We start from the raw sequence: 24,237 nt of genomic DNA on the forward strand, positions 1-24,237 counted from the left end.
ATCTATTCTCAGAGGATTGGATTCCTTGCTCCCTCAGTGCATCACCAACTGCTCACCTTGGTCGCTTTCTTGGCTCAGTCCATGATCCCCACAAGGTTTTCCTCATCTAATTGTGGGGCGTGGGCCACGTCGGATGTAAGGCTAGCCTACGTCCCTTCTTCACATCAGAGCGATAGTCTACAACCGTTTAAATTCTCCAGTAATTTATGTGCATGGCATTGGTTTCTTTTGGAGGACTATTGGCTTATTCTAATTATTGAAAATGCGTAAGAGTGTCTCAGTCAAACCAAACTATATCGTCTTTATGATATGGAATTAGAATCGCGGACAGGGCCTTATCACTTTTTGTATACAAACATTGAAGGCTGCGCGCGCAAATCCGCGGCAGAAAGGCATCTACCCTAATACAAATGAATACAGAAAGCCCAGTTTAAATGTATTGTTTATTACTTATTTAGCCTACCGATCCCTATTCTGTTGCCATGAATGCTTGCACACCCTCAACATATTCCCAAACGTAACCTTGTAGGCTACATTGTTGAGCCTTTTTCTATATTTTATTTGACGTTAAGAAAAACGAAAAACTGGCAAACAGATGCTTCCTCCTAAGTATACTGAACATCTTATCAACTCTGTTAGAGCAGTTCACCACACAACAACTCCCTGTCATGTAGCCTTCCTCCACAGCTTTCTCATCCACTTCAACGTTATCTTGCTTCTTTCTGCCGCGAGATTGCGCACGCAACCAGAGATGACGTAGCCGAGAAACCCATGTATTGATTGCTCCTCGAGGTCCTCAAGCTGTTTTCACACACAAAAACTGTCGAGGGTAGCCTATAACAAGTGGTTCAGAGACAAACCTGGGCAAATTAACAAAGTGGTAAAACTCATAGCCTTATAGTCTATTATTTAATAGAAGAGCCCGATAGCTTAATTCTCCAAACAATTCTTCTATTGGGAGGTTTGCCACGTAGGCCTAGCCTACTCTGAGTGAATTTACCCAGGCGTGTCACTAAACAATGTAAGCTGTGGAAACCCCCTATAGCCTAAATCAAAAGTTGAATTATGCTACTTTCAACACGCATGTTACGACACAAGTGAACCAAATCGAACTTTTACTAATTTTCTGATGGGGGTCAGCTTAACAGTTATTTTTCTGAAAATATGCTCATACTCGCCCGTAAGCACGTATAAGAAGTTCTAACTCCAGTGGGGTGAAGTAGGACGACTTTTGCCCTGGTTGCCATGGTGACTGACTCGTGGTATTTTAGGTCCATTGATGATGTCTTTTCAAGGGGCACGCGCTTTACTTGAAGTGAACATATTCAGAGTCGACTCCCATCAGCTATTCTGGAACCGAAAACAGAGTGTCCCATATTAGGCTTAATCAACTCAGAGTTTAGGGTTTGGCTCAGCGTTGGTTGAACCTGCTACCCGACCGAACCATAAACAATCCTAGTCAATCAACAAGGTGATTCAGCAACACGGCAGGGAGGGGTGTAATTTGATTGGCTGTTGAGCTCATATAGCAAAAATCTTTAAAGAAAATCTTTAAACTAACACTATGCAACAATCTGACACTTTTGAGGTATGGTTGTATAGGTAACTAGTTTTGGTACCATCCTTAAATTCATTTTGATAGCATATGGTCATGGATAGGTGAAGGACAGATAAACACCTATGTCTTTCCCACAAGCCATCCAGGATATGCCCTATGTAGTTCTGTGTTCCCTGCAAAAATGGAAGAAAAGCTTTCACAGCATGACATTGCCAGCTATACCGCTAAAAGACACCAGTTGGTGTGTTGGCAAGCTTCTATCAGTGTCAACTGGGAAGTTGGTTGTGTTTGCAAGATGTGTGCATGCCTTTTAGGTAGGTAGCTTGCTAGTTTTGGAACAGAGCCCCTTATTGCTGCTTTAAAGGAACATTTGATTCAACAGGTAGCATGCGCGACCTCAGGCAAACAGACCCGTTTCGTAGAGAATCTGATGAGGTTCACTTTATGCTATCAAATTTTTTGAACGAGTTTCATACTCGGCAGATTGAGACAAGTGGTTAGCGAGGTTTAGAGAGAAATCATGCAGTTTTTGCTGTGTATCCTGAAAGGCCCTGTAAATCCCTAAAGGCCGTGTAAAGCCTCTCTGAAACATATTTGGAAATTATATGACCAGATTAGCCTATGCATCTTTCCAAAGTGTAAAGACATATACAGTCGTTTATCGGTAGGCCTGTAGGTTCATAACATCTTCGCTTTAAAACCAAGCACACTTTTTAATCTAAGTGGTAGGCTAGTTTTTTTTTTTCTCCACAGGATGTCGCTCTTGCATTTCAGCAAAATCCCCAAAAACTTAAAGAAACAGGTGGTAGGCTATGGCTCATTTCTGGGCTTTACAGGCATAATTTGAAATAATTTGTAGTCTCGGTCTTGTTTCATGTTTAGGAAAATGTTAGGCTAAATTTGAAAGACTAAATCACATAACTTTTACCCTAGTGGTTTAAGCACTCTTTAAGATCGGAACCTGAAGGGCCAGATGATCCGTTCCAAGGTTATCTGCTATATATGCGGAGCGACACTTTAACATCAAAACATGCCCAAAGACCAGCGTGAGGCCTTGGTGACCCTCCACATAGATTTGGGCCAAGACCTGTCGAGTATTGTCCAGTACAGTAAAACATGATGGTGGTTAAGACTGCGTTTGAATGTGAACTTTAAAGCGAGCACTGTAGTTGACAGAGATATCCTTTAAAACTGGACTAAAAACATTTTTATTCAGGGAGGCATTTCTGGCTTTGTGATAAATCACTGTCACTAAGTTTTCTATTATGCTTATGTTTACTAGTTTAATTTAATTTAATTATTATAGTTTGTGTCTAGCCTACTATGTTGGCACTCTTGAGATTCTTTTAAATTAAGAGTGCGTTAAAACTAAAATGCATTATTATTATTACTACTATTATAGATATAATGATTATGATCAGTCTACAAAGTGTTCAAATCCTGCGAAATTATACCATCTGCGTTTAATTCAGTCTGCATACTATAAACTATACAAAGTATAATATGAAAAACATATTTTGCTGTCCACAAACCCCTTGATATTACTTTATGTTCTGTGCACAAAAAGGTCCGTGTGTGATCCTGAACCCCTTCGTATGCCCAATGAAGATGCTGGACTCCTCCTCCTACTAATGTCGCTGCTGTTTCTGGCACGCCATGGGTCAGACAGAAAAAAATCTGTGGCAGACCATTTGAGAAAGGCATTTGGGATGCGAAACCGAGACTGATCATGTATCAGAATAGTTTTGTCTGGATGTCTCTTTTAATTTCGTCGGGTAGACTGACATTTGTATGATTGTCCTTAGCGAAATTTAGCACTTGGAATTCTCAAAACTGTGCTATTAGCCAGGTTGCTACAGCGGTATGCGGTGAAAAGAAACGCCGGTTGTGAAGGATATTAAGCAATTCATCCTCATAAATCAAGCCTGGTGCCTTGGCCTTTCCGTTCACGCGGGTTCTTTGAAGAGGTAGTGGCATTTATGGTTTATTTCCATAGATTTGTCTTACTTAGTGCTGTTTAACGCGTTAGCCAGTCACACACAGCATACTTTCCGAATGTTTAGTGTACAAAAGTAACACTAGCTCATGGTTGTTAGCCAGCAAGCTACCTACGTTACTAAGCTAGTTAGCTTGCCAGCTAATCTTAGCCAACACTTGTTCATTGATAATAGTTAGCTAGTGCTAATGCAAATGGAAGCCTTAACTAACAGGCTAGATTCAATAGCCAACTGTTATGATCTCGCTTGACGGTGCTAGCTAGGAAAGGTAGTAAGCTAGCGTTGCTTGCTACATAAGTTATTAGATCTGAGTTGCAGGTATGGTATCTCAACTAACGTTAATCCATCCATGTCAATGTCACTTTACCAGTATTGGGATGTAATTTGATTGATGTCATACAATTACTATAAGATGTTAAATGTTAACTCACTTAACTTAACTAGGCTGTAGGGTGTCTGGCAAGTATAGACAATGTTATTAGCTGGCTACAAACAATTTAGGTGCGCCCAAATATCTTGTCAGTTATTCTCCTCTGAAGTAGATAAGATAACGTTAGCACCACCAAGTTGGGACTGTTCACCTTTGCTCGTTTACCATTACTTAACCGTCCAACTGTTAAGCTAGTATCAACCAAAAAAATATATCGAAACCCAAAACAACGCTACTTTAGTTATCTATCGTTATAGTTCGCTGGCCAGCTGTGTGAGTTGTGTCGGATGTCGTTTTTCAACGTTGATTTCAACACGTCTAATTTCTAGCATTATGAATCATTAATATCAATATAGAGTACCCTAGGTATGACAACGTGGTGATCGACGCGTTGTGCGTTAACACACTCTTTTGCCTTTCCTTGAGTCAATGTAGTGTACGAACCTATAATTCATTATCGTTCTCATTTCTCATTTTAGTGGTCAACGCAGGGCATTCCAGCTGCTTAGAATGTTTTTGCAAAATGAAAAGTAAGCTGCTATCTGGAAACGTGGTGAGTGACGTCTGACGATTCATTTGAAGCAATTGCAACTGTTATTTTGCTCTGTTTCTCTTCAGCAAATGTAAATGGATACTCTGTGAGTCATAAACATCAAGACCGTGTTTCCCTTCCTTGAGAGCAAAGTAATGGTTTGTCAGCTACCTTGCGGAATTAAGTCAAAGCTCACGACTAGCAGATCTGGAGATGCGCCTTTTGATTTACAGAGGGTTGATAAATGGATTAAGATTCAGTTGATACATGACTATAAACAAGATTATATAATATAGGTGAATAAAAGGCCACCCGGTGCTGCAACATATAAAATCACGCTGATCTTTTGGTCATTCTGATATGGCTCTCATGACATTAACTCAAATCCCTCAAATAATTCAACCTGTGGGGATGCAAAAATGTGGCACTGCACACCAAAGTTGCAGGCCGCTGTGTTATTTTGAAGCTTATTTCTTCCTGATATCCATATCAGATACAAGGCTAAATCTACACTCATACCTGCTAATTCCTTTGTTGGTACATAGATTTGCATCAGACTGTAAGCCACTGCATTCCCCCTGTTGTTTTGAATAATGTTTACGGTGAGGATTATGTGCTGTGTGTTTATGTAAATTGAGCCAGGGCATGCAGTCAAAGGACAAAACGGGTGTCCAGTTTGTGTGCCTATGTAATCTGCTAGCCACAGATCAAGTGTGGTGCACTGTTGTATGACCACAGACCTTCCTGCTCCACTTCCTGCTTCCTGCTCCACAGTCACTATTAAGGAATAACAATAGGCCTATGGGTTACTATACAGTTACATTTCCACACATTCAATTGTTTTACATGACCAGGGGCATTGACAAGCTTCATAACATTAGCTTTCCTGTGGTCCTCTATATAGTCTGACGATGGGAATGTTTTTGCCCAAAAGTCTAATAACGAGGGGTAATGCTTTGTCAATTGAGTTAAAATACTCCTTGCTGTGTGTATTTCTAATATTGTCCAGTGGTGGATATAGTGTTTCAGTGCTATTTTGGAGTAGTGATTCATTGCTTTGCCCTCTTTCCCACTCTCTCCCACTCACTATGTTTAGGTTATACACCAGACTTATTTAGCCTCCAGTGCAGTGCTTAGAACATGCTACACTTGTTCATCCTTTAGGTAGAAATCGGCTCTTGTGGTGTTTGAATCTATGTCAATTCATAGAGAGAGAGTGTGTGTGTGTGTGTGAGTGTGTGTGTGTGAGTGAGTGAGTGTGTGAGTGTGTGAGTAGCCCCTTATACATGCGTCAATGTAAAGCTGTTACATCGCTTCTACCACGATAGAAACTCGCGAACGTGTTACAATTGCCTCATGTATAAGGGGTCTAGATGTGAACCGTTCGTTTTTCCGCCGATCGTCTGAAGCTTTCGAGAGAGGTGGTTTACCACGATCGTTCGGCTTAGAAAAGGGCGTGTCAAATCAGGCCGATGTGTCATGGGGGAGGCCGTGCGTGACTGGGGGGAGACGGTGACAGGAGGCTAGAAAGTTAGAGGCTAGAAAGTTAGAGGCTAGAAAGTTCACTCCATCATCTCTTTGAAATTCCTTATTCCATGAGTGGTAGGCTACAATGTGACTGGCTGTTTTAAAATATAACTAATAGCCTAACGAAACAAAATAACCCAGGAAGTTTCATCTTCGAGACGTTAAGGCTTCTTCCAATACTGACAGCTGACTCATAGCTTGCAGGTTTGCGGGAGACGCGACATTTGAGGGATGTCACTTAATTTAAACCTTTTTTGCTTCCGTTAGTGTGTGTGTGTGTGTGTGTGTGTGTGTGTGTGTGTGTGTGTGTGTGTGTGTGTGTGTGTGTGTGTGTGTGTGATAGAGACAGAGAGGACTCAGTAAAACATCGGAAAACACCGTGTCTCGTAAGCCTTAAGCTATCAATCACCCCCACAATGAAATATGCCATTACAGTCGCGACAAACTTCTTGGCATTGTGGTGCGCCCAAAACGCAAGCTATAAACGTAGCCATCCTAATGTAACCAAAATATACCTCTGCTGATATGCCTAACCTTCGTTCTATTTAGAATTTGTCTTAGCACTATGCAGGAATAAAATAGCATCTACAGTGTCAGGATTCAGGCGAGAGCGCCTGGCTTCTATAACGCGCCCTGCTGCACTGAAGGAGCGCTCACTCGCAGCACCTGTTGCTGGAACGCATATAATTCGTTTTGCAAGGTGCTGTAGTCGTGGGAACGACTGGCCTGGTTTCTCCCAAAAGGAAAGTAGATTTTCCTCTGCTGATCCCGCGTCTATATGGAAGTTTGTAGAGAGATTGCCGGGGAGTAAAATGCTCCCTTTCCTTTACGTCTGCTGCTGGCTAGTAATACAGACAGCCGGAAAGGTTAATAAACGGAATGAAATAGCTACACATTACACACGCTATGTTTTAATAAAAGCCACGTTACTCACATACTGGTTAACACTGTTTGTTACAGCACATAAATGTTTGTCGCTACATTCAAAATGCGTCACCGTTGTCCCTCCCTGTGCTCCAGCCGCACCATTTTGCTTGCAATGTGAATCATTTAATTTAAATATGCTTATTGGCATTTGTTGCACCTTAATCATTTTCTACAAACATGATATGCTATGTATGGTGTAGTAGACTGAGACTCTATTCACTACTGCACAAAAACTAGACACGTTTGAAAAACTAGACGTTTGCAATGAAGTAGGTTAAACAACTTTCGCCAATATCTCCGTAAGGGAGATGGGTTATGTGCTCAAATTTCCTGGGATCAAAGAAGACGTTAGTATTCATGTGCAAACTAAAAATCACGTCTCAGGATTGCTGCGCATGCAAGTTATTTCGGGTGTCTCAACTGTAACTAATACCACTGTCATATAATTATGAGTCCAGTAAAAGACGGAGCAAACACAGTTTTCTACCGTTGTTGAAACACATCCACGCGTAGACTCGTTTTCTTTCCATCCGAGAGTGGTTATTCAAAGAAAATATTAAGAACTATATGCTGATAGAAAGAAGGGAACTTTAAGCCACTACACTGCCTGTGCCCAATGCGGATCCACGTTGATGTTGTTAGTAAACAAACCAGGTGGGAGCACATCTCCGTGGTCTTTGCGCATGCCCGAGGCAATGTAACAGCTTCACATTTTGCACATGTATACAGGTAACGACAAGAGCCGTTTCCCTTGAAAATCTTCACACCTACACGCGAATACGATACGATAAACTGATCTGATCTCAGTGGCACATGTATAAGGCCCTAGTGAGTGAGTGAGTGAGTGCGAGCGAGCAGCTTGCAGTAATGCATTTGCTCGCCACTTTCGTCAGTTGTTGTCTGAATGCCATGGGTCACATGCTTGTCACTGATGCCTTTGAATCTCCCTCCCTCTGCAGTCTGGTCACAAATGATGTGAGCTTTAGCCCACCTCCACCACCACCACCACTACCGCCGCCTGCAGCCCCTCTCCAACATGAGCGAGGTCCAGGCCACAATAGAGTTCTCTGTGGAGCTCCACAAGTTCTACAATGTGGATCTGTTCCAGAGAGGGTGAGTAGAGAGCACATCCTTGCCTTGCCCAATCTCAGGGCTGTCAGTCAGGTTCACAGTCCTCCTGCTTCTTCTCAGCTGTGGATGTCTATTATATATTATCCATCTATTATCTGTCTATCGCTTTTGCCTTTTATTATTTAGTTTGCTCTATCTCTTAATTCACTGTGTCAGGTTCTGGAAAGAACTGTGTTTTTTTTTTTGTTTTTTTTTCCTACTTTTAAGGCAAATGTGTCCTCATGCATGGTTCCTTTTGACTGAATGTTTTGCTGATTGAGATGCTCACACATAAAGCTTAGTGTGGCATTCCCTGTTCCCGTGTAGGCCCTTGACCACTCTGTGGTGTGTGGCTGGACCTCTGACCCTTGGGGTCACATGAGTGCATGGGGCACGGAGTGAACATGTCCAGCACTTCAGTGCTGTCACCATAATGTTTTGCCCCCCCATCTAAATCACTGCGTGCGTGTGTGTCCCATCCAGTACTGTCTCTGGATAGCTTTTTTTGCATCTGAGTCGGCACACGCCAGAGGGAGAACTGAAATGGAGAAGTGTCTGGGTACACGAGCAGTGAACCCTTTCTTCTCAAGAACACAGTCCTCCTTTTTTGTTCCGCACCCATCTGCTCCTAAGTACTTGGGAATGAAGTGGTGAGCTGTTAAAAGCTGAGGACTGTAATTTCATGATGCGGCGCTCGCAAAGGCAGCATGCAAGAATGCCACAGCCAACAACGTGCAGAGGTGGCACATCCCTCGAAGAGAAATGGCTGTGTCCCCCTTTCTGATTGAGCCGCAGAGGTCCGGTTACTCGCGGCGGCACGATAGAAGAGGCCGTTCTCAGAAAAGGGACCTGGCAGTCTTGTGTCCGGGTTTCTCTGAACGGAGAGATTGTTTATGTGAGAGCGTTTCTCTCAAGGGGCCAGACAGGGTCTTTTGTTTCCTATGCTCTAGTCTCGTGGGTGTGTGTCCGTAGAGCTTGTGCGCTAAATGAGCTGCGCTAGGTCAGCCATTAGCTAAGACCAGAGAGATCAGTCAGGTCATGTCAGCACAGCTCCAGGATGTGAGCAAGACTGCAGTCAGCAGTGGTTTAAGCCTGCTTTGTGGTTTTTCCTTCTGTTGACACATATTGGGCTGTGTGTTACTTCATCCTTATTTTTTTTTGCCTCCCTCTGGAGTAATCGTCAGACATCTCTGTTGTGAATTGCCTCAGGCCATAAAATCGCCTGACTCTTAACACTCAATTTGTGACTTATTCTATTCGAGGGGAGGAGGTCCAAATGTTTGTAGCAAAGATGAGAGTTAGGCCTAAGACGTGTATCTAAATAGCTTTTGATATTGTTGCTAGCTAAGGCCGGAGTTGTTTTTCTTTTCTTTCAATTTATAGCCAGAGTGGCAAACTGAGCCAAGTGCTCTAACATTCAGAATAACCTTGTTCTGTATAAGTGATTTTAAAGCAGCATCTTTTTGGCAATATTACAGGTAGGTCACACAGGGATTGCTTCTCCATTGCTGCAAAGAGAATCCATTTTCAGGACATAATTCAATAAACTGGCTGTGCTTCTCAAACAAACTGCTCTCCAAGAAATGCTCCATTCTTGGATTGCGTCTTTATAGAAGTATTTCTGTGGACAGGCCAGACATATATTTTTGAATCATTTGTTTGATAATTGATTAACACCCTGACCATAATCGTTATAGCCTAATATAATAGTAATATAAAAGTGTGTCGGTGCGAACGGACATGCTCAAAATTCCAAGGAGCCACACATCATCTCTTTATGTTTCCATGGGGCTTTAATGCATGTCATTTGTGGAATGGCTCTAGCGAGAACCTCAGATTGGTGTTCTGATGGAATTTACAGTTTGATGCTCCCATGTAATTACTATCATACACCCCATCCCAACCATCTGAAGAGACAGAGGGCTGTTCTGAGTGAGTTGGGGGGGTATTGATTTGTGGGGAGGAAATGCAGCGGATGCGGCCCCCAGGGATATTAGAGATGCCCGCCACTTCCTGCCTCTGGCGGAGCAATGTGCCCGCATTGGCGACCGACCTTGGCCAGCCTTCTGACTTCCCAGTCAGATCGCTCCACTTTGTTAGCTCCACTTGCTGGCCTGCAGCCAGTGTTCAGACTCCACGCCACACCCTTACTCACAGTCAGGATAGCTGGCATACCTGCATGCTGTCTGACATGAGGGGGCGTGCATAAATTGAACAAAGCCAGGGTTGGAAAAACAGGCAAGGCTACATATCAGGTGATTTTGCACTGCGCTGCCTGTTTCCACCAAATGGAAAATCTGGCCTGTTTGTTGTGGCTATTGTTTAGCTAAATACAGATGCCTGTGCATCTACCGAAACACGGAGAGGTGTCTCCATTTCAAATCCCATTGCAGGAGTAAGACCAAACAGGGTGTAGTCAGCGGTTTATATTACAATTCAGATGCCCTGTGCATGGTGTCCTAAGGCGGAGGGGATAACATCGCTTCCTTCCCGCTTGGTTCATGTGCGAAGCCCATCACAAAGAGCTCTGTTTCAGATGGCAATCCCTGCCGAATGCAGCACATCATCAGAGTTTTTTTTTCTCTTATTTTTTTCCTCTCCTCATCTCCTGAAATGTCATAGTTCCCATGGCAGCAGCACTCACATACTAGCATCTCTGGCGGCGCTGAGGTCACAGTGGGGTCTTTCTTCGTCACTCCGGTAGGATGGGGGGCGTGGATGCTGCATGGTTTGCTCAGCTGCTGCTCAGGAAACAAGCTCTCCGGGTCCACGCCGTTGCCACCCCCCCCACACACACACACACACACATATTTGAGTTTCCCTGGGAACAGCTGGCCTTAGCTTCCTGTTGTGGAGACCTGATGCATTGTGTGCTGCTGCTCTCACTGCCCTTTTAATGCGCGTAGAAGTGCTCGTTTGATCAAATAATAATCCCCCTCATGCCTGCCCCCACTTACATCCGCCCACTTAAGAGAACACTTGTTTTCTATTTTTGAAGGCGACACTTTTTCCCTGCTATTTGAAACCCTTAGCCCTCTCAGGAAGTAAACAAGGGGAGCTTGTGGCTTCTCTCCAAGGTCTCTACCTGACATCAGCCAATTTTGAACACAACAGGCGTGGGGTAGGGTGTTGTGAGGGGCGGTTTTATAGAGGAAGGGGTAGGGCTTGTGTTGTTTGTATCACAGCATTTTCACAGCTTCGCTTCGTATGGCCTGTCGAGACTTGGCTGTTTAGGTGATCTGTGTGTGTGTGTGTGTGTGTGTGTGTGTGTGTGTGTGTGTGTGTGTGTGTGTGTGTGTGTTAGAGTGTCTGGGTCTGTGTTTCGGGGAGACTGTACATTTGAGGAGAACGTAACGGCTCATCACTCATTCATGAGTGCTCGAGTTTCGACTGCTGTGCTTTTGTGTCCTGTGACCTGCTCAATTTGCTCTCCTTTTACTACACATTCACTCTCTCTCTCTGTCTCGAACACACACACACACACACACACACACACACACACACACACACACAACTTCCTGCTCTCTTTCGTCTCCCTACCACCTGACTTTTCCTATGTTACTGTAAACCCACACTTTCACTGAGAATCAAGAACTGAATGTGGTCGCTGTCTCACTTGTCCCAGTAATGGGATGTCTAATGTTCTGCCTGTTTCCTCTTCCTCTTCCAATGGTCTGGCTGTCCTCCATCGGTATATGAAAAAATAAATAAGATACAATGATTGTATGTGCATGTGAGTTGTTGTGTAAGCCAGAGTTGTTTGGGAGGTCAATCGAATTTGGAAGGTGTAGAAAAAGCAAGCAATACATAGCTTAAAAAAACCCAAATGTGTGCCTCAAAGTTTGCGCTTTGCACACTTATGGCCCAGTTTATTTCTGCCCTAGATTCAAGTGTGCAGGTGTCATTTGGCCACATTTTTATTATTGTTTGTTTAATGCCAACAGATTCTACCAGCTCCGCTCCAGTATGAAAGTGCCACCGCGGGTCCCTCACCGAGTGGAGGCCAGTCTGCTCCATCCCTCAGGTCAGTGTGCCCAGCAGGATGCCCAGAGCATCGCACAGTCACCACCAGCTGCCTCGCCAAAGCTTTCACCAAATGCCACGAGCCTCGGGATTAAGCTGCGTGTTCCAAGGAGGGGGTGGAGGTGTTCTACATGCTGCAAGAGTATATTCTGCTTGAAAACTGTTGTGTGTGTTTATATTTAGGCTATTGAGTTCAGATGATGCTATGTTTGGGTTCTTAAAAAGTGGTCTTATAACAAAACTGTTTCATGCAACCTTAACCTCATTTTGCCTTGTTGTGCATACATCAAAAATAGTCGGTGTCCACATTGTGCAAGCTGCTACTATCATATCATCATCATTGTTTATTCAGGGAGAATTGACTGAGCACATGGCTCTTTTGCAGCAATGCCCTGACTGAGGCTACATAATGCAGAAGAACAATAAATAAACAAACCATAACAAAACAAAACAGACAAAATAAGTAAACAAAACACATTAAACAACTCAGAAATTAAGTATAAAACAAAATAACATAAAGTAAAAAAATAAAATAAAATCAGATATGCACAGCTAGTGAGAAACTACAGTATTTGTGCAGCCTTATAAACATGTTCATAAATTGACATGGATTGCCTGGGACACCTCAGACGGGTGGAATGTCATGCAGTGCAAGTCTGCAGTGCCATTATTTTGCAATCATTGAAATTCTGTAACGCCCAAAAAAGGCTAGGCTCAGAGGTTATCAGTAACATGCTACTGCTTCACACCCCATTTACCACACAATCTGTCAAAATGCTTTGCTGGACAGTTCTTAGGGTGTAACCTGTTTCATTTGGCTGTAGGTTTAAAAACTGTATGTGTGCAATGCTAGGTCAAACAGTACATGCATGGTATCTTAGTGTCACCTACATATTTCCTGACCACAGATGCTAACAAACAGTTTGATCGTGTGATGCCCAAGGTATAAACTTGGTGACGACAAACCAATGCTGGCATCAGTATCAGTCAGAATTTCAGTATCGATCAAAAATACGTTTTGTTTGATCAGGTGAAACGTGGGCCTGCTTAGTACTTACAGGAGTGTGCTTTCAGTCAAGGGTCATTAGAGGTAGAGGCATTTAAGACCCGGAAACCTTATTTGACACTGAGTAAATTCTTCTCCAGTAAGGTAAATGAATTACCTGAATCAGTCGTTAAACTTGACGCATAATCAATCGGTCTGCTCAGGTGTTCAGATGTTGATTTGGCACCGCCTGGGATTTGCTCATGTGCAGAACCTTGGTCAGTGCATCATTGTATCCTTTTGATTGAATCAAGGACATGCATATGAAATTCTGCGGTTATGCTTAAGTGAACTCTGATTATAATTTTTGCATGGACCAACTGAGAGATTAGTCTTGCAGCTCTCAAGCGTTAGTAGATTTGGTTGAGTCGTGTCTGTGCACAGGATGCCCTTTGGTGTGTGGACGAGTAGGTAGACGGCGGTGGGTTTATATCCAGCCGAGTTTTCTTCTGCTCAGTGTTTGGAGTAGTTCGTCTCTCTGAAACGCTTTAATGATGATTGCTTTCATCTTAGAGCACAACATTCGTCTTCACATCTCTGGATGCAGCAGATCAAAACAAGAAAAATCTGAAGAGAGACTCCATGTTAATGTGTTGGTATACGGATGGATAGCCCTTGCACAGTCTGACACACTGCCACTCATTGTTAAATAGCAGTTGGCTTGATGAAATGCAATACTGTTGGATGTCTGTCAGTTTGTCAGTGGAGCCTGTGATTTGTAGTGCCCCAGGGCAGATGGCTCGTAAAATCGTTATTCTCTCTTTCATGTAGATTGTTGGCAAACAAAACATTGCCTGCGTGAGTGCACACTGTGTGTTCACCATCTGCTTTCCTTGCCGAAGGTGGGCATGCGGTGAACAGGCACACCTGGCCGTACCGCATGAGGCCAGGGAGAAAGGCGGGCAGCGGAACATTCCAGAAGGTCTCCGCTACCCTCGATACGGTCACTTCTCCTTAGGGTGTCCTCTGTGGGGATGCACGCTGTGTTAGCATGCCCGCCATATGGACAGTTGAATGAGTCTACAGTTTCCTTTTTGTCTTTTTAAACTTCTCTTTGGAGAGGGGTGGCTCCAGCTGGAGGTGTGTGGGCGGTTTTGCGTGGTAATAAGTTAAATGTAATGTTTGGAGGGATTACAAAGCATTAAAGGAATTAGATAATGTGTCCTTTTTGAATGCTTGGAACTTGTTTAATAGCTTTAGAAATGCACACTGAAGAGCGGTTGCCTGGTGGAACAGTAGCTTAGCCTGTTATTGACTGTCTGCCAGTGTGTGCACGTGGACACTGACATTTGTCCCTCCCTGCATGTGTGCTCTCATGTTGGCTAATGCAGTTGTAACCGACTGCCTGACTGCCAGACAAACAGTCAGATTATGCCGGTGCAGTGCACTCCACTGTCTGCGAACCACTGATAAACTCAATCCACAATCAGTGCTCCTCGCAGCGGTCTCAAAGGGCAGGGTGCTCAGTGTTCCCTGCTGCGTACTTGCGTACGTACACTGTCGTTTGAGGCCACAGCCAAGCCTGTGCACTGTCCTGTTACAGTCTCGCTTGAACTTTTTCTCCCCTCGTGTTTGCTCTGAGCAATTTGATATTTTCTCTGAGTCACTGGCACGTCCTGTTTGTTTGTTTTATTTATTTATTTGTTTTTTTTTCTGTTGCCCGAAGTGTTCCACAAACACGTCCCGTCTGTTGAAATCTGAAATGATTCACTCACTCTCCTCGCCTCCTGTTTTCAGGCATGCTGCTCCCAAGGTCTTGGCTGTGGTCCCTCACCAAGTGTAACAGTAGAAGGATGCCTACTAGGACCTCCAGGCTAGGGTATCAGCCCTGTTCATACAGACTGATGCTGAGATGGTTTATGTGCATTTAGGGGATGGAGGGAGTAAAGTGGCACTGAGGGTTTGTGGCGCTTAAAGGCCTATATAGCTTGATGAGTCTTGATTTATGGTGAAGTGCTGATGCGCCGGTTTGGCGCCTGGGGGGGGGGGGGGATTGCGAAAGCGGCCTCTGTGCCTGTGGAGGTTGTGAAACCGCCTCGCCAGCACTGAAGACGCTCAATGCATCAGTATTGACGTTCATTGTGTTAGCCAAAGCGCTGGCTTTCAGTCGGCACTCATCGCACAGAGTGCCCTTTTGTTCTGGGCTCAGCTCGGCCGCGGCCTTGGATAGCAGAATGCCAGGCTAATGGCTGAAGAGAACGGTGCCGTGCACTTAACAGCACCGCACCTGGATTACAGGCCCTGCAGGCTTGCCAGCGCTCAGACCACAGTTTGCACGAGTGAAATACAGGGGTATTGATCAAAGGCATCATCAAGCTTGTAAACGGCTGAGATTGTAGAATAATTACATTTACACTTACATCCACTCTTTCTTACAAATTACTCTTTCATTGCAAGGCTCATGCAATATGAATTTTGTCAGCTAACTGTGATGTTATTGGAGTTGGTTCTGTTGGAATAGAAACCAGCGCTTTCTGACCACTGCACGATGATGTGTCGAGCCAAGATCATGCTCCTGAATTAATTCCTGTTATTAACTGGCAGAGATGTGAAAAAGCCATGCAGAATATTGTCATACACTTGCAGTAGACCTGTGCATTCACATTCATGAGTGATTCTAGCACAACCCCCAATGATGCCTTTGCAAGAGACAAAACAATTAAAATCCAGATTAAAACTTGCATCTTGATGAACAGAGGTGATGCGCACATGTTTTGAAAACAAATATGCATATTGCATAACAATCTGTTCCTTATCCTTTTGATCAGGGCTCAGAGCGTATGAAAGATGGGTAGTGTCGGCACCTTTTAGATGATTTTCAAGAGTACTTTTGTCTCAAAAACCTTAAAAACAGATTCTGTTATCTTTACAAGCTAAAAGCTTTCAACAATTTCAAAAATGCTTGTATTTGCAGTGCAGAGTTCTAAACTGTTGGGCGCTTATCTGAAGCCGAATGGCAGAATGGGAACAGCAGCTGTACTGCCATGTGAAAGGGTCTAATTACATACGTGAGACTATATCTTTGGAACACTGGGGGAAAAAGCTTGGAGAGAAAGCGGCTGATTCTGCAGTATGAAAAGTACACGGGTAACAATCATACCCCTCTGGTTATGAACGCTTATCACACATGTCATCACATCAAAGATATCTCACATCAAACAGATATTTCAGACTGTGAAACAGTTCTCATAAGGTTTTTTCAGACATGCTGTGTTTCTTTGCCTGGATTTCTTAAAGTGCCAAAGGGTATTGAAAATAGCCTGGGAGAAAATGTGATTGATCTTAAAGTTGTATTTATTTGTGTCTTAATTTAGTTCGCCCACAGTTTGTGAGGTACTGGGAGGACAGTAACAAAATCAGTTAGTTGAACTTAACTAACGATTGAAAATGTGTTTGTGGTTAGGATTGAAGGGGCAGCTAATTGCGCCTCACGATCCTCTTGTTGTTGACTCAAAAATAAAACCTCCAGTATTCATACACAGTTCTTGTTCTGTAAATGGGAAATAAACATAGTGGCTCAGACCGAGCCATAAACAAGCCGATCACCACAGGAGAACAGAAGGGAGGGGTGTCATTTGTTTGGCTGTTGAGCTCAAATATCTGAAACCTTTCGCGACACCGAAACCAAATTAGGACTGCATCATAAACGGCTGCTTCTAGTTACACCTGTAAGATATTGTCTTCATCCATTCAGCAGGGGAAAGTTTCACTAACCCAGAGATTAATTGACCAGTTAATGTTCATATTATGTAGGAGGTCCCTAGGCTTGGTTGTTCTCACCCTGTGGAAGACAGATTTGCGGACAGAACTTGGCGGGTGCAGTGGACTGGAGCGGAGGATGTTTCAGAAGGGCTCTGTGTTTGAACGGTGAACTTTTCTTCCTCCCCCCCCCCAGGGTCAGACTTGGCCTTCCCTGCCAGTGTTCAAGATGACGTCATCTGCAGCAAAACCTTCCAGATCCTGTACAAGAACGAGGAGATAATCGTCAACGACGTGCTCATTTTCAAAGTCATGATGCTTCTAGACGAGAAGAAGGTAAATTATTATACGTTTTGCTCTTGTTACAGAGATGAACGTGAAAAACTCTCCCTCTTTTTCTAGTTTTGCTAGTGAGTTTGTAGTAGAGGTCGACCGATATATCGTTCGGCCGATGTATCGGGCCGATATTTGTCATTTTTTTAATCTATCGGCATCGGCCGATTTAAAAAAAAAAAAAAAAAACAACAACACATGAAAACATAAAATGTGACGGATTCAAGTTTTACAAAGAATTTTCCCTTCCCCCCCTCCCCCCTCCCACGCTCTAAAGTGCTAAAAGTGCTAAAGTGCCCTAAAATAAAGACAAATCATAGTCTGTACACATACATATATGTATATACATTGAAGAAAAGAATAACTAAAATAATAACAAAAATAATAAATAATACATTAAAAAATGGGGGGGGGGTTCTTTGGATTCCTAGATTATGGATGTTTGTAAGTATTAGGCTGTGTGTGTGTGTGTACGGGGGCACGTACTTCAGACTTCAGATACTAGTAGGGGAGTAAAATTGTGTGCATCTACTTATTATTAGTGTGACGCTTTAGCATGCAAATTAATGGGAAAACTTTTAGATATCGGCCCTAAAAATCTGCCAAAAAAAAATCGGCAGCCCATATCGGCTATCGGTTAACCCTGACCTCTAAGTATCGGCATCGGTTATAGAAAAACCCATATTGGTCGACCTCTAGTTTGTAGTGGTAGGTGGTCAGAAATACCCGTCAGACCCCTGTGTGCTCTTTTTCTGTGTTTGAGTTTCTGTCTTTTCCCTAACCACCAGGTGGAGGAATCTCTAAATGAAATGGACTTCCAGCTCGCTCTGGACCTGTTCTTCACTGACGGCGACTACTCGTATGTATCCCAGGGTTCTGACACATGGCTGCTTTGCTTTTCCTATTTTTCTCTGTTCTATAAGTGTGGTGCAATTAATGTTGAGCAAAGATAGTAGCTGGGTGCATATTGCTAGATGTTTGGGTGACTAGATGACCAGTTGATTTATCTATTTGGTTGAGACGGATTGTGAAGGAGTCTTTCTCACACCCATGTGTTGCTTTCCATCATCTTTGTTTACATCCCTTTTTTTTTTGCATTCGTAGTTAACCTCCAGGTTGTTTGATAGACTGCTAAAATTAGAGAGGACATCTGATAAACTAGCGTGTGTGTCCCCCCCAGGCCTGAGGACCCCAGCACCCTGCAGAGCATCAGCAGCCGGACGCTGCGCTTGCACTTTAGCCTCCAGCGAGGCATCCATCAGCATATCAACGTCATGTTCGACTACTTCCACCTGTCCGTCATCTCCGTGCTGGTCCACGCCTCCCTGGTAGCCCTACACCAACCCCTTATCAGGTCAGCGAAGGACCAGATGCTGGGAATGTTTTTAGGACAGTACTGTAGGACAGTGGCGAGGCTTTAAAGGCTGATCGTTGTGTTGACTATGGATCTTTAGCAGCAGAATCTGGGAAGAGGAGCTGTGGGGAAATAAAGGCCCATTTTTTGGTATCCTGCCTGAAAGGGAATTGTTTCAATTTGTGTGACAGCAAGTATTTCCCTTTGAAAGCCTCAGGCTGTTTTCACTCTCAGACTAGTTTTTGTCAGCGTTGTGGGAAAATTATTCTTGAATTCTGTCTGAGAATGCTATTTTATCATTTACTGTTATTTGCCTGCTACTACAGGTATTACCAGTTTACTACCCTTTGCCTTTGGGTCTGTTGTGCTGAGCTGTCTGTCTTTTTTTGTATTTTCTGTGTGTGTGTATGTCTGTGTGTGTCCAGCTTCCCCCGCCATGTGAAGAGTACGTGGCTGAACCGAAACGCCCCGGCCCAGAGCAAAGACTCCCTCATCCCGCCTCTGGAGAATGTGGTGTTTGGCAGCAGCTATGTTAAGCAGCTATCCCCAGATGTAAGCATTGTTTAATCACCCCAACAGGAGACTGACCTGCCCTGAGCAATGAGCTGACTGACTACTGCCCTGAGCCATGTAGTATTTGGAACCGTACCTTATTACCTAAACCTTATAGTATGGGAAGATTGTCATACCAAACATGTTGAACCTAAAAGGCCATCAAGACCTTTTGCATGCTGACATCATTGAGGTAATTTACAGACGACACTGAGGAGGATAATGTGCAGGTTTACTAGGAAATTATGGGATTTTCTGCTTGCCTTTTTATCTTCGGTAGTATTTGAAAATGTTTCAATTAGGAAAGGATGAGTGAAAGGATTTTTGTAGTAGTGACGACCTGTTTTAGACACCAGAACATTCTCCAAGTGTCGATATCAGTATCATCACTGAGTGTCTGAATTCAAACCATTCATCTCGAAAGGCCAGCGCAATGTCATTTGTGAGTCTTTGTTAGTCCGTGGCCTTGTATGATTGGATCACAGATGATGTAACATTGCAGCAGTGGCGAGAAGCACCACTCGTTCTGATGCTGTGAACGGGCGGACAGGAAGATGCGAGATCGAGAGCTAAAGCGTCCCTCTTAGTGCAGTAGCTGCCCACATCCTCCGCACACACCTCGTGACCCAGAACGCACTCAGGCCAACCTAGCTGGGTTTCATAACCGCTGCAGACAGAAACATTTTATGGTCTTAAGCCTCACCATTGAGCTGGTCTTTAGTATGGACCACACATCAGTAGAGACTTGGATTACCCCTCTGGCTGAAGTCTTGGGTCTCGGTTCAACAGTGTAACCCATTCCAGCCAGCTCTTACTGCGGCAGAGAAAGTTGAATGCTCTGGTGGAGTTGGAATGAAAAGAATTTTCGTTTATTTAACTTTTTAGTTTTTATTAATTTTGGTTTGCTTTCAATGTGCTCCTACTTGCTTAAACTCCAGCATTTCAGTTCCCTCAGACTGTACTCTGAAGACAGACCAAAAGTCAAACATGTTTTCAGTTCTCTTAAAAGTGCAGATCCATTGCACCTTTTGTCAAATCAGCAAATTGCTCCTCACAGATCTATATGACTCAGTTTAGTGCCAAAACTCACACGTGCGCTAAACGTCTATTCGAGCAACTTTCAGATTTTCGCAAGTGTGCATTTCGTCTGCGCACTCAATTTTAGCAGCAGCTCTCTCGAAAACTTGATCTGCTCGCTCAAATGTATCATACGCTCTTTTGAATACTTGATCTGCTCGCTCGAGTTCATACTTTTGGCACTGTGTGGGCGGGAACCAAGGCTCTTCTCTGATTGGTCCTTATTTGACAGCAGGAGATCGGCATTAAACTGACGCCATAGATCTATAGCTGTGTTTGTGCGGTTCTGGCTCTGTAAATTGGGGAAAAATTAAAGTGGCTTGGAGTGAGCCATTCATTATTTCAGCCAACCAAGTGGTTGGTCAGGAGCACAAAAAAGAGGACTGTCATCTAATTGGCTGTTGCTCAATTATCACTTTTCACCAAAATCGTGGAGACCCACCTTTTAAGCGTGTTGTTGTTGTCATTCTGACTCCCGCAGGGGAAGACGTTCCTGGTGGCTGACCACTGCCTGCAGCATGCCTTCAACCTGCACCAGAGCCTGTGTGCCAGCCTGCTGCTGGCCTACCAGGGCATCTTTGGCTACTTCACCACCGTCACCAAGGACCTGCCCTCCTCCCATCACATGGAGCTAGGTACAGTTCCCAGAGCTCTCCTCCTCCTCCTCTTCCTCCTCCTCTTAGCTCCGGCTGCCTGGATATGAGCAGCCAGTGTGTGATGTTTATGATGTAGTTCACACTTAGCACTGTCGTTGATGCTTTGTCCAAATCAGTTTGAAGGTCAGTGGATGTAAAGTGTTGCAGCCTGGGAAATGACCTGTTATATGGGCTGTCCAACGCCATATCAGCCTGAGTAATGTAAATGTAAATGTAAAATGTAAATGTTTTCAGCACCACTTTGTCCATCAGCGTTTTTATGATTTATTGTTTTGACCTTGAGCCTTCACCTTACTAGTCAATTTGATTTGTATGTTGGATGGTTGTGTTTTAAGATGTTTGTTGTTATTTGTTATCTATCTTGTGTATAACAAAAACAAAATGTGTTTGTCTTACCATTACTCACTAACCATTTAATTAATCCCAACTCTCACACCCGACCTCTTTCTTTGGACACGATTAAAATGATTAGCTGGGCAGTAACTAACTCAGAGCAGGCTCTCATAACTCACCCTAACCAGAATGACCCATCCAGCTATGTGCTTATGTTTCTTTGTGTGTGTGTGTACTTGTCTGTGGGTGTGTGTGAATTTTCTGCTGACTTTGCACCTTAACTATGTGTGTGTGATTGATTTGATTGTGTGTGTGTGTGTGAAAAAAAAACCCACTAAAACCTTTTCCAACTGTAGATTAGCTTCCTAAGCCCCAGTCTCTATCCTGTAGTGAAACATCAGCCCAAAGACACTAACCGCTCTCCTCCTCCTGCACTGGCCTGCTTGGGTCAGCTCTTCCTCTTGTTAACCCACTCTAACTGTAAATGGCTCGTACAGAGCAGTGAGCAGCATCTGAAGCGGGCTGAAAGTTGAAAATGTGCCTCCATGTGCAATCCCCACCACTAGCCAAGCCCAGCATGCAGGTCCTTTATGAAAGAGTTCTCAGAAGACCTTACCCCCGAGGCCAAAGCCACGTCACCATAGGTATGTGTCCCCCCTTTATGAAAGCGTCCCTCCCTAGACAACTCACCCTCCTCCGCCTTTCATTGTCCTTCCCTCCGTCCTCTCTCCTCTCCTCCTCTCCTCCTGATCCGCCTCTTCAGGCGCTTCTCTCTGCAATGAGTATTTCTTGCTGTTGGAATACTTGAGATCTTTGGTCTTTTTATCTTGTTCTTCCTTATCCAGTATTTCTAGGGTATTTCTAGGGTATTGGGCTAACTCTTCATGTCTTTGTCTCTCTCTATCTCTCTCTCTCACAAAAACACTTTTTCTCTTTCTCTCTGCTCTTTACTTTTCCTCCTCTCTTTAGCTTGTATTTTCTCTTCCTTCCTCTTCCCTTCTTAATCTTCATCTATCTATTTATCTATCTATCTATCTATCTATCCATCTATCTATCCATCCATCCATCCATCCATTTATCTCTCTCTCTCGCGCGCTCTCTCTCTCTCTCTCTCTCTCTCTCTCGGCTCTGGTATCCCTTTAGTCTCCTGGTCTTTCAGTCTTGCCTCCTGGGGTCTCAGTCTAATGTCTGCTGACCTTCTAGTGGTGCCATTTGTTCCCTCAGCCACACTTGCAGACTAATCAGACGTTCATGTCTTCTGTGTGAGATGAATCATGGCCTTTCTTTCCTTTGCGCCCCCTCTCCCAGAGAAACTTGATGTGGAGGCCCGTCTCGCCGAGCTTTGTGACCAAGTGAAGGTATGTACCTCCATAACAAGGCTCCATTTTTCCATTCAGAACATGTTGAACATAAACACTTACAAGAAATTCAGATTTACATGTCACCCTGATGGTAATATCACACTGATAATGCCACGCGATTTGTTCATTTAGTGAGAACATCAGTCACTCGTGTGTTTGAGAGAGAGCGAAGTCTGCCTGGGCATGTCTAGCTATGTTCTCATCTCTGTTAAAGCAGAGGAATAATGTATTTTTTAGTCTCTTCTCCTTTACGTCAGTGGGAGTATTTATCAAAAATTGAGAAGCTCTGAAATATTTATCCCATTTATTATGTATTCCTACCCCCACCCCACCCCATCTCTCTCTGACTCCCGTCTTGAAGTCTCTGGGATGCAAAGCAAGCCGTCTGTGACGTAACTTTGCTGAGGCTGCTGCTCTGCCCTTAGCTAGCGGGGAGCATAGCCAACTGTGCTAATCTCTTTTGCGTGACACAAACACTTGTGGTGGTCCATGACACAACAGCTCCTGGGGGCTGAGTGGTTGCCTGAGCCCAGATAGATGTACAGGTTTGAGCCTCAGTCATCAGAGCTGCTCCCAGTGTTTTTACGCTCTGGCGGTCAGCCAGGATGAAATGCTGGTAGATGTCTCGCAACAACACGGGTAGCACACACTGACTTTATTTAGCCCTTTGTAGTTGTCCTCAGTGCTTCATAATGTCTGTGTTTTATTAGACAGCAAGTCTGTATGTGGGCATGTATGTGGATTAGGATCGTTGGGTTAGTTATTCTTAAAAAGTTATGCTAGCTGCCGGTTTATAGACCATTTCACAGCTCGATCACCATTGTAATATCATGTTCAAAAATCCACAAATTTTCCTTCCTCCATCCTTCAAACACTTATCTTATCTCACTTGTCTCCGTTCTGTCGCAACACCCAGGGCCTTCTGGTTACGGAGGCTCATTGTGTGTTAATGCCCCCTGGTGGCTCAAAAAAATTCCCAGTGTCTGGTTTTTCACCAGCCTCTTGCCCTGTGAATAATTCTGCGATGCTGTGCTCTCGTGTGTGCGTGTGTCTCTGTGTGTGTGTGTGTGTGTTCGTTCAAGAAGAAAGCGGAGAGTCCTGACGAGCTGGCCGAGCTGGTGAACATGAACCTGGCCCAGCTGTGCTCCCTGCTCATGGCGCTGTGGGGCCAGTTCCTGGAGGTGGTGTCCCTGCACGAGAGCATCGCCGCCCTGCTGGCCTTGGACCACCACATGCTCAGGGTGAGACAGACACACAGACACATTTCAGTTATTTTGGTCTAGAATTTTGTAATACTTATTCACCTTTCACTGGAAGACGGGTATATTGCCGTTTTAGCGTGTGCAGTGTGTGTGAGGCTGTGCTTTTGAATGCCAAAATCCTTCCACACCGTGATGTTGAAAATGATCCCAATGTGAAGTTAATCACTGACACCTGCAGCAGCACCCCCCCCCCTCTCCTCCTTCAGTAATGTGCCAGTCTGGAACATTATGGGATGTTACGTGCAGGAATGTGTGAAATTGGTTCTGGCTTGCCATATATGGAGGTTAATGATTTATAATCTAGCAGGCATATTTGCGTGCCTTTCACTGTGCTGAGAAACGCTTTCATTAGCGCTTGTTTCGCCCAATGATTGAACCCAAGAACACAGGTGTACGTGTGTGTGTGTGTGTGTGTACGTGTGTGTGTACGTGTGTGTGTGTACGTGTGTGTGTGTGTGTGT

The 24,237-nt window shown here is 44.1% G+C and overlaps 1 protein-coding gene across 3 annotated transcripts in view; it reads left to right on the forward strand.

Moving 5' to 3' along the window:
• The first annotated feature begins 3,275 nt into the window (after positions 1 to 3,275).
• The window catches only part of fam135a (family with sequence similarity 135 member A), a 29,211-nt gene continuing 8,249 nt past the window's right edge, over positions 3,276 to 24,237 (forward strand). Inside the window, exons 1-12 of one of the 3 annotated variants that reach the window (XM_080848777.1) lie at positions 3,276 to 3,525; positions 4,465 to 4,538; positions 7,931 to 8,084; positions 12,026 to 12,105; positions 17,045 to 17,184; positions 17,970 to 18,040; positions 18,362 to 18,535; positions 18,961 to 19,087; positions 20,646 to 20,799; positions 21,720 to 21,797; positions 22,462 to 22,511; positions 23,600 to 23,755. In XM_080848777.1, coding sequence (XP_080704903.1) covers positions 8,008 to 8,084; positions 12,026 to 12,105; positions 17,045 to 17,184; positions 17,970 to 18,040; positions 18,362 to 18,535; positions 18,961 to 19,087; positions 20,646 to 20,799; positions 21,720 to 21,797; positions 22,462 to 22,511; positions 23,600 to 23,755 — 1,107 coding nt within the window. In that variant the 5' untranslated portion in view covers positions 3,276 to 3,525; positions 4,465 to 4,538; positions 7,931 to 8,007. The remainder of the gene's footprint in view (positions 3,526 to 4,464; positions 4,539 to 7,930; positions 8,085 to 12,025; positions 12,106 to 17,044; positions 17,185 to 17,969; positions 18,041 to 18,361; positions 18,536 to 18,960; positions 19,088 to 20,645; positions 20,800 to 21,719; positions 21,798 to 22,461; positions 22,512 to 23,599; positions 23,756 to 24,237) is intronic. The other 2 variants (XM_080848779.1, XM_080848778.1) reach the window with 2 other exon arrangements.

The sequence above is a fragment of the Sprattus sprattus genome (assembly GCF_963457725.1).
Source record: "Sprattus sprattus genome assembly, chromosome: 12".
Taxonomy (NCBI): Eukaryota; Metazoa; Chordata; class Actinopteri; order Clupeiformes; family Clupeidae; genus Sprattus; species Sprattus sprattus.